This window comes from Erpetoichthys calabaricus, chromosome 3 (assembly GCF_900747795.2).
Source record: "Erpetoichthys calabaricus chromosome 3, fErpCal1.3, whole genome shotgun sequence".
NCBI classification, from domain to species: domain Eukaryota; kingdom Metazoa; phylum Chordata; class Cladistia; order Polypteriformes; family Polypteridae; genus Erpetoichthys; species Erpetoichthys calabaricus.
In genome coordinates, this window is record NC_041396.2 from 272631988 (window position 1) to 272643323 (window position 11336).

The 11336-nt window shown below is 40.2% G+C and overlaps 1 protein-coding gene across 2 annotated transcripts in view; it reads right to left on the reverse strand.

Annotated features, from left to right (window-relative positions):
* Positions 1-8233, reverse strand: part of LOC114648940 (ephrin type-B receptor 4a-like) — a 74532-nt gene extending 66299 nt beyond the window's left edge. For both annotated transcript variants that reach the window (XM_028798295.2, XM_028798294.2), the window contains exon 1: positions 7371-8233. In XM_028798295.2, the coding sequence (XP_028654128.1) occupies positions 7371-7434 (64 nt within the window). In that variant the 5' untranslated portion in view covers positions 7435-8233. The remainder of the gene's footprint in view (positions 1-7370) is intronic.
* Positions 8234-11336: the final 3103 nt, after the last annotated feature.

An 11336-nucleotide genomic window follows, 5' to 3' on the forward strand; every position in this document is an offset into this window, starting at 1 on the left:
AATCTCATGACCGGCAAGGACGGCAGAGTGAAGTATTTGAATACTGATAAGGTGAAGGAGCATCAGACAAACTTTGGCAGCTCTGCAATTAATGCATGCAACTGACACACTATAAACAACATCTTGTAGACAAACTGGGGACAGGGCAGCTCTTAAGGAGGAGAGGTAAGATATTGGCACAAGTTGGCTGTTAGCAAAATAAACTCAAAACACCAATGATGCCTTTTTTTTTTGTTTAGTGCTCATCAGTCTAGATTACACACATTCTATATATACACGTTTTACATTTAGATATATATTTCCACTTATTTATATTTATTTATTATATATATATATATATATATATATATATATATATATATATATATATATATATATAAACACACACACATACACAGTGGCATTTTACACACTGTACATATATTTGAGTGTGTGTAAAATGGCTTTGAGTGTATTTACAGTGTGTATATAACTCTCTATAGCCATATAATGTGTACATATATAAATAAATAAGCGACAAGATATTATAACATGCTTATATAGAAAATAAAATGGGGGGGGGGGGGGGGTCAGAGAGAGCTGGAGCCTATTCAAGCAGCTCACTATTGGACAGGTGACCAGTCCATTCAAAGTCACACGAATTTGCAACTGAACTCAGACTGAATAACCTAAGCAGCACAACTTTGAGAATGCAAGAGTAAAACTAGAGACACATGTATTCAAACATTTTATGAACTCACTTCAGTCCATTACAGTATAATGAGAAGCCCAAGTCTTCCCGAAGATGAAAGCAAACCCTGGTTTGGGGTGTCAGCCCATTGAAAGATACATTAGGGGACACACTTAGCCACACAAGTCAAGTTACATGTAGTTATTAATCTGCTGTCAATTTCTTTAGAGTAAGCAATATCAGAGTAGCCAGAAAAAAAGGTAAAAAAAAAGGAAAATCTGTTTAATAAATTGTGTTACCTGTGGATTAACACAAGTATATAATATCAGATTATACATTTATATCCACACCTGATGTTGGCTTTACAGCTGGAATGTTGTGTCTTTAACCTTCTTTCCGTTTCAGTGTGGAAATAACCTTTAACTTTCTCATACATTTATATTGCCATATATAAACAGACTGGATATTTTACACACACACACACGTATATACATTACATACACATTATTCACACTCTAACATTCTTTCAAAGATTTTTTTTTTTTTGTCACCATTTGTAGCACAGAAAAGTTAATTGACTCACTCAAGGTCACAGAGTTACTCCAAGGCTGTCCATTACCCCACTACACCATACCGCCTGCCAACATACATATGCAACCACAATATCCAAGAATGTTTAAAGTTAACATCCATCTGTCTTCTTGCTCAGACGTTCTTTTCTCTGCACAGTACAGCACAGTGTAATCTAGTCCTATGGCCAACATATGTAAGATATTAGAGCTGACAGGTACGGGTCTGTAATAAGACACATTGAAAGTAATAATATTTTCCAAATACTCGTTGTTTAAAAAAACTTTGAGGAAGGTTGCACTCGACCATTCAGTTTCCATTCTGTTATAATTTATTCTTGGCAGCACCAAGAGAAATCCGTAGGCTTTGGCCCAGTCCACACCGCTTAGACCTCAGCCAGAAGAATTATTCAAGGAGCCATGTGGAGCCACCTACATGCAAATACACAGCAAACCTCCGCCTAGCTTGGCCGTTTCTGGACATGCAGTATAAACTGACAGGATAGATCAGCTCTGGGCACATTTCTGTTACTAAACTACTAAAATTGCCATAAAGATTAAGGATGTCTTTAAAATTTATCAGATCAAGTCCTCTCTAATTTAATGACCCTCAAAGTAAGCTCAATGACAAAGTGTTTTACAGAGCAATTAGAGCAACTTCTTCTACTCCTCCTTGAAGGAAACGAGCAATAGCATTTAAAATGTTACACTTTGTGGGCCATTTCAAACCTTTGTAGTTAACTAAAGTGGGCAAGCAATTGTCAGTATTAAGGAGGATTTTAATGTAATGGATTCCTACAAAAGCTTGCTTATTGTATGCAAACACAGATTCTTTTCATTGCAAAGTCAATTTCCACACCCCTCAAAAGTCTTTTTGAAACCATTCATTGACGGCGCTTTAGGAGTGCATCTTCAATAATCCTTAATTTAGGTGAAGATAAAGCCTAGTGAACACACCCTCATCTTAAAAACAAAAACAGCACACACCTAAAACACACACACACAAATACCTTAATATGATAACAGTGCTAAAAAATGGAAATGACAATTCAGCACACTGTAAAGTTCCACCACCCCATAAATCTAACATAACTGTTAAAATTCACAAAGTGTGGATTTTAAACAAATAAAAGTGGTATTAAAGGGAATAGGGGTTCAGCTATCTGTGAGGGCTCAGTTAAACATTATACAACTTCTCCTCTCTCTCTGTCCATTACATTTGCACATTCACATTTTAAATATGTATACAGACACACACACACACTTAAAAATGGGTCCCAAAGTGGCTCTTCAGGGCGACATCATACACGAACTGTTTTTGGGTGCTAAAAGAACCATGCAGATGAAGGTTCCAGAAAGAAAGAAAGAAAAAAAAAACTATTTAGTTCAATAAGAAATACCATAAACAGCCATGGACAGGTAAGATTTGTGAAATGCCAGTGGGTTTCTGATTTTAAAAGGACTCATACTGTATGATAACACAAACTGGGTTCAGGTGTTCTTGATCTGTGGTGTCCTTGCAGGTCACCTACTAGACATTAAAGATTTCTGTTTTGTCCACAAATGAAGTTTTTTCAAAGCCAGAAGAAGCCTTCACAAAATGAAATTGTTCACTGCCAAGCAATGAGTCTACGGGGAACCACACAACCCAGTAAATTCCCGTTAGGAAACCATTATAAGGTTTTTCCATCCAATTTAGTCCTTTTCAGGGTTGCTGACAGCTGGAGTAGCCGGACAGCATCACATGCATCAGCCATGTAGAGTATGTATATAAAACAAATGGGACGTGTTGGCCCCTTCCCATAAATTAAAGCCAAATAATTATGAGGTGCCCTTCACAGTTGACCGGCTCACAGCAGATTATTAACCAGTATATCCATCCAAACCCTGAACCAGTTCTACTCAGAAAATGGCTACAGAGAGTTGAAGCTCAGTGCAAACAGGCCATCACATAAAATAATTATTTTATGATACAAGAATATCAAAAAACCTTGGTGGGATTTATAACAAGAACTTTACACAAAACTGCATGGGATTCAAAGCAGGAGCCAAACAGAGACAGGCTGCATCTCTGGCACTCTGTAGTCTGTACCCTTAGAACTGCGCACACACCGATTACTAAACCCACTCAACCCAGTTCAGAACACTGGGAGAAAAGGCTAAATGGGTGTGCAAGGTGGGCACAGTTCACACACATCCACATTCTAATTCTAATTGGAACTTAGGATATGAGTCAATACAAGTAAAACTTCATTTCTAAAAATAACACATCGAAAACAATTTCCATTGTGTACACCGGTTCTGATGATGTGGATAGTATTGACTTTCTTAAAAGGACAGACATTTACAAAGTGGGAATTAAGGGTTTGCTCCACCTGAAAGAGACAAGTAAAATAAACTGAACTAAAAAGCGTAGGTAGGGATGGAGCCTTACTTTATTTGAAAAGTCTGTGATATCTACCCTTGGAAAGGAGGAAAGTTCAAAGACTTTAAAGGGGCTACAAAAGTGTTTGAAGGAGGCACTAAATTGACCAAAAGCCTGTCATTAACATATTGATGCTAAAACTAGTTGGACCACGGGAGCCCCCTTATTATAGGCACGTACATCCTAAAGAGTGTTGGTAAAAGACACTAGAAAGCACGACTCTACAGCGAGGATAGGAGTTTCAAAACCTGAGAGGGATTGAGCACCCCACACAATGTGCGCCTGACATTATTGACTTGAAGAAAGTCTCAATAAGCAACAAGGATACGGTATTTGGGGTTTCGTAGAGCGTTTATCATACACTTAAGATGCACCCTCACTGCATGGAGACAAAAACATATTTTTTACAACTTTGGAAGATCCAAACAACCACAGACTAAGCCGAGTAAAATGATAGGCTTCCCCCATAATGAACGAGTAGTTATTAACGCCGAGGTTTAATTACGGAGCAAAGTGGAACGTGCCAATTAACGCAAGTCTCGAGATGGCCGAAAGCGCCTGGCCGCGCACTTCACAATAAAAGACGCGCATTCTCCGAGCCACCACCGGTGGGTTTTAGTCGACAGTTCTACTGGATTAACAAACCGGGCGCCGAACAAAGCAAGCTGAAGAATTTTTGCCTTGAATTAAAATCTCAATGGGGTAAAAAAAAAAAAGTTATCCACACAATACACGGAAAAGACGCCGATTCCGCATTTTTGCTGCTTCTCGAGTCAATGTTAAGATATTTTCCCCCTACTTCCTGTTCCACAACACAATCAATGCAATTTGAAAAGCGTAATATAAAGTGACACACGCCTTGCTGCGCAACCCACCTCCCCAGAATTGATTCACCGCCAGGGATTCCGACAATTACAAGCCTGACATGTGCACCATTAACTCAGCAGCCAAGTCAGACTTGCTTTATTTATCCACAGAAAACAAAACTAATCGAATCGGCTGGGCAGCAAATTGAGACGTGCTACATTCTCCTTAAAGCGCTAATAAGTTCGACCTCTAGCTCCTTTTCGTTCCACGTAATGTCCACATCGACTGCAGAAAAGCAGCAATTAGCGCTGAACCAATAATCTCTACAATCGACAGGTAAAGGAACCTCGGATCAGCAGTTATGGAAATAAAAGCAGAAGCAATTAGTTTCGGACAGTCGAGCGCTGGACATAAACTGCAGCTTCGCTGGAAATGGATTCAGAGTTAAAATCAATTTAGAAAAAAAGTTTACCTAGCTGAATGTATTGCCAGACTTTCTATTCTTTAAGCATTATAGGTGCTGTACAGCATACGATATGAACAAAAGAATAGGCGAGCACTTGTTTTGCTTTAGCTATAGGGTCTTAAACGATAAAGACTCACATTGCCCCAGGGTGCGCATATATAAAACAAACATCCTCCGCTCTGTGGGATCACAGATCACAATAAATATATACGATGTGGTCAAAATGATAACGTCACAAACTTGAAACCGCAAGCGTGCATGTTTGAAGCTGAGGTAGGTCAATATGTGGAATGCTTTCAAGATGAAGTGTGCTTTCTAGACGAGCTCGGCAAGCTTACTGGAGCTGGTGGATTTGTCGGACCACGTCTATTTTTACATACCATCTGATGAATTCTCATATACTGCAAGGTCCTTCTCAAGACGTTGATTAGATTTTCAGATCAAATCTGAATTAGAAATAAATCATATTTAACTCCTTTACTGGTTCCTGTGGTACTGTAACATTATCTCTTGCTCGCGTTAAATAGTTTTTACTACGTGCCTATCTCAAACATACATACAACTTCACCAAAGTACACAGGTACATTTGTAATGATTTGATACGGTGCTGGCCTCTTCCAAAGCCATACTGCAGGAGTTTGGTTAACAATGGTTAGGCAAGGCTTCAAATAAACTGTCCAGTAAAGAGGCCGATGCAGTCTGTGCAGCAGTTCCGTACCCAGTTTCGAGACATTACATTTATTTATTTTGCTGGGGCGTTTATCAAGGGAAAGCATTTGAATGCATTTATTTTGTTTTTCCAGGCAGGCTCATGGTCACACAGTAGCAGGATTTGAACCTACAAACTTAAAAAGACTCTAAAGACTTAACCACTACGCCACAATGCCAATGCGTGTAACTGATGTATGTACATCAGTTCGCGTAAGGTAACTTGGGTGGTATTTGATACATCAGTTTTTTTTTACTGAAGCAAGGAATTGCAACTTGTTTTGTGCTTTGGAGTCCATTTTCTTTAATTCCAACATCATCACTACAAGACCCCCAACAGCTGGACACCCTCGCGTCTTTTTAAACAAACGTGGCGAACCGAAGCACGCAAAGAGAATTTAAGAAAGGCCACATTTCTCAAAATGAAATCTGAATCGAACCTGTAGCACGGGGCCACCAGCACCAATGTCGAGATCTTCCGATTTCTTAAATTTCAATCGTTGACATTCTAAGGTTACAAAATTCGCACACACTACAAGTTTATTTTTACATTTAACCATATTTGGTAGAAATTTAGGTAAACAGTGCAGGGCGCGACAGAAGGCATCTTTTAAAATGTAAGTGGTAAATGCTCATTAAGTTAAAATCACAATGTACCCGTACTTGAACTCTATTAGGGACATATATGTGAAGACCCTGTAGAAATACTGCTAACTTTTCCTCAGTCCTATTTATTCTTCAAACGTCGGCACCCTTATTTTCGGAAAGCTATCTTTAACCGTCGCGCACTGAATGATCGAAACACAGCATGTCCCCCTCCATGGTGGGGGTCAAGCACTGCTCATGGCCCATACCCCCCCATTCCGTGATCCTTAAGCAGAAGGCTAGGGGAATGTGAATTCAATTAAAACATCACACGCTTCACCGCGTTTCAAACTCGCGACGCTCGTCTAACACCAAAGGAAAAAGAGTAACAAACAAGTGAAGAAACAGACGAGGATTTCAAGTAACGATCTAACCGGGAGCTGAAAACCTCCTTTTTCTGTGTGCGGAGCATTTATACCCCACTGGTCGGGGCTTATTAGACGGATCGCACTATAACACCCTAATCCGGGGAGTGAGAATTTTAAATGCAAATCCCTTTATTATAAAATCGGTTCCATTTAATCCGATTTTAGGAAGATCCTCTCAGTGCTGGCAGGGGAAGCAGTCGGGTAAACTAAAGCGCAAATAAAACCTTGAGTTTCTTTAGAAAGCAGATTTACATTTCTCGGCGTTAATTTCTTCTGCCCTTTTGCGCTTTCGTCCTGAAAGCGGTTTAAAGAAATCTGCCACTAGAATGAAAGTGGTCAGCTTGCACACTCACAAATGCTTAAAAAGAAAGGAAGAAAGAATGAATTTTGAGAGTGGGGGTGGGTGGTTACACTGACAATGCACTGGGCAGCCTTTTTAGTCCAAAATGAATTAAACTGAAACATGCGAATTCAACAACAATGTCGAAGTACTGCTATTGTTAAGGTCGCCGTATTTTCAGGAATTAATAAAGATTGCATTCCCTGAAAAAATAAAACCCATCTGTCCCCTTAATACGTTGAATTCAAAATCAAAATTACAAACATATAGCTAGGGAAAAAATAGTAAACTACCCATAAAATTAAACACCGACTATTAAGTGTAGTTGTGTACCTTTGCAAGCATTTGTCGTTTTTAATGTTCATTACTTACCTTCTACGGCAAACGATACATGGGCGATGCCTAAAAACAGCCACAGGTACATGGTTTGGAACATTTCGTCGAAGTGTTAGTATAAAAATATATAATCCTGCAAGTGTGCCAAATATAAAAATCACAAAGCTTTATAAAAATGGAAATAAAAACTTGACAATCTGTCAGCTTTTATTCCGGGTCATAATTTGCTCAGTCACGACGATTAAATATCCCGTTTTGGCAACAAAGTTAAAAGCGATGATGCAGTAATATGCCGTGTAAAATGTTACTTCTTCGAGGAAAAAAAGTTTGTTTAAATCTCCGTAGTCAGACTGCAGTGTGAGACTTTCAGAGACTGGGTGATCGCGGCACACTCCGCGACCTATCCACTTGCTATCCTTCACACTACTGTTTGACGTGACACCTCGTTTTCAGTCTTCGATATCCAAATTCTTGGGAAAAAAAACACGACTGACCCGAGTTTCATACGACCTCCTTTAAAATGTTGGCCACGCTTTGCCAGCTTTGTCCAAATTGTGAACCATCAAGCACGGCAGGTTTTGCTCCTTTCCACGTTAAAAAAAAATCACTGAAGATTTTTAAATGCCGTCGTTAATGTACCGGAACTCTTCAGATATCAGTCTTTTAAGAGCGCTATCGGTGTCTCCAGCAGCATCTCTCTTTACCGACGAAACGGCTGTTGCTTTACGGCATGCAAAATTAGAACTACAAAACAATTCGTATTCCTTTGTTTCCGTAATGTGTCTTCCTCCTCCCAAAAATATCCAACAAAGAAATATAGGTAGTTTCAGACGAAAACGTTTATATTTCCTGCTTTTACTCGGTTTAAGGTTCCGAAAAGTTACACACCAAACTTTCCCTGCGCAAAGCAAACAGACACTAAGCCGCAAAGCAAATGCTTGACGAGTGAGGCGTTTTGGCTCCGCCCCCAGCGCCTAGCGCAACTCTCTCATTCGAACATGTATCTGCCACTCTGAAAGAGGGCGTGCATAATAATACGAACCAGTGTCGACTCGTCCAGAGGAACAACTGCTGCTGGAATCTATCTATCTATCTATCTATCTATCTATCTATCTATCTATCTATCTATCTATCTATCTACTGGAGGAAACGTTGGAAATTAGAAATTTATACAGATCTGGTATTTAACCCCCAGTGCTAGTCGTGCTTTTTAAATATCGCTTCCTTGGAATAGATATCTACCATACGAGTCACAATAGTACAAAAAGCTTTTTGTTGTACGTATTTTGAGTTACAGGTATTCCTTTTTTATGGAGTGTTTTGCGTCTCTGCGCGTTTTCTCGTATATGTTTTTCGGCAGTTGTTGATGCCGTCAAAATCAAGAGCCGAATAAGAAATGTAATTCGCAGTACTATTAAGTTGTTTTTAACAGCACGGTCTAAAAAACCGTGTAGTATACATACGCAATGATAGAACAAGCACCCGACTAACCACTGTGTTTCCCCTGAGGGTCGGCACAACGAAGGAACTTCTACATTTGTGATTTTGAATGTCGTCCTCTTCGGACAAGAGTTCTAGCACTACGCCGTGAATGTGCATGTTTTTAATGATTTGTTTAAATTTTTACATTATATTCTATATTTTCTGAAATGTTATGATCGTGTACCAAAGAGGTTAGGTTACGCAGGAATATCGAGAGGCTTACGTGCTGAATTGTAAGGTGTACGCGCAGGCTTTGAGCCGACCCCCATGGCACGGTGCGCTTTCGAATGCCACTTGAGGGCTACAGACCGAATCCCCTGTTCCCACTTTCAAATGCAGACTTGTTAGCGTGCCATTTCCATCATAACAACCGAAATGCAAGGAGGATTAATACAGCGGGGCGAGAGAAAGGGGCATGGGCAGCTACTAGTCTTCTCACTAGATTTTATTCGCATGTTAAGCACAGAATGGAAACGTGTTAAACACCGGTTATCAGATCCTCTGATGGAGTTGAGCCGCTAATCGTCTGCATTTTCACACTTTCTAAACGATCGGTTTTCGTCGCTTTTATACAGGTATTGGTTTCAATCGAGTGTTTCGTCCCCTTTGTTTTTTTGACTGCTCTACTAGCGCCAACTAGCGGCGGACAGTTAAGTGAAACTAAGAAACCGCAGACTGAAAGCTTTAGCGCGCTGCACGGGGCTTTATTAATAAAACCCCGCGGCTTCGCTAATCATACGCGGCTTTGGGTGAGGTTTAAAGCGGCTCTTTGATCGCTTTATACAGAAGCCGTTTTGGAGAATGCGATCAGGAATTCCGCTCCTCCTAAATCCAGTATTCTTAATAATATATGTTACTTTAACTAAAATCTCATTGCAAACAGTGGTTACTTCAGTGTTAAAAACTGTCATCATTAAAAAGAACAAAGAAAAACAAGTGGGCTTTGCAGCCCGGTTCTTATATGCCTTGTGAGCCCACAATAATCGGGTGGGGATTTGAAAATCCCTAATGTGCATCTTTCCACCACACTGCTATGGAAATACTCCACTATCTTTATAATTCTTTGTCAAGAAATATTTTTCCAACGCTTCTGCAAAATCTGCTTTTAACCTGCTCCAGACTTTGCTTCTAGTCCTTTTGGAAGAATGCAGTTCAAATTAACAACCAGCATCCAACTATAACTTCATACACAGCAAAATTCATTCAGTCAGTCAACATTTTTTTTAATCTATGCCGTTTCCGGTGTAAACACCAGTCCATCATAGAGCCCTCACACACACACACACCCTGACAGGGCAAGGATTTGAGATGTATGTGTGGTTTGTGTGGATTTTATGTCATCAATTTAATATACAGTCATTCATTTACTAACCCACATATCCATTTCAGGATTGAAGATCCAGACTTGTTTTGAAAGCTATGGTGCAAAGTGGGCACCAACCCTGGATAGGACCCCAGGCTTCCATGTCAATTAAACTGAATTTCATAAAGTTAATTTCAGACCGTATCATCTCAAAGCACTTCACAAGTCACAGAATGTCCATCCATCCATCCATTTTCCAACCCGCTGAATCCAAACACAGGGTCACGGGGGACTGCTGGAGCCAATCCCAGCCAACACAGGGCACAAGGCAGGAACCAATCCCGGGCAGGGTGCCAACCCACCGCAGGACACACCAAGCACACAATAGCATATGCATTGTAAAAAATATGGCACAACACAGATAAAGAGTTGGGGCACCAGCTGGTGATCTGCATATATTGTACAATAAATTTGCACTAAAAATATATACAAGAAAATGGAATCGGTTTTCCAAATATGAATCCATGAAGAAGATTGGCTTCTTCAGTTAGGGGTGGTCATTACCCCTGGTGGTGGTGGTGTGTTCTACTCATGAAATGGAGGTGCTTGATGCAAAAGTGCCTGTTGTCTTTGATTTTGGGTACTGTGGACTGCAGATAAAGAGAAAAATATGTTTAAGACTGCGCCCTTTCACGGCCCAGGCTGGTATTACATTTGCTGCATGAAGTGTGACTCTCACTCTCTCTCTCTCTCTCTCTCTCTCTCTCTCTCTCTCTCTCTCTCTCTCTCTCTCTCTCTCTCTCTCTCTCTCTCTCTCTCTCTCTATATATATATATATATATATATATATATATATATACTAGCTGTCCCCCATGGCTTCGCCCACGTAGAAGTGAAACAGGTAAGTGAGGAGGGCCCTGCCCAACTCCCTATTCCTGACATCACGCTTCCTCCTCCCCTTGGCCTGCAGCCTCTGTCTCAGATTAGCGCTAATAAATCACTCCTGCAAGCAAACTATGACTCTTAGTGCGATGAGAGAAGTCACAAAATCAACCAGAATGTTCAAGCAAATTCTAGAAAAAAACTCAATCTAAATCTGTTAAGTAGTTCTCTCGTTCGCTAGCTAAGTGGATGTATGATACGCCCCAAGGCTGGAGCGTGAATGAGGAGGCCTTATATATATATACTAGACATTAAGCCCGTTACAATAACGGGCG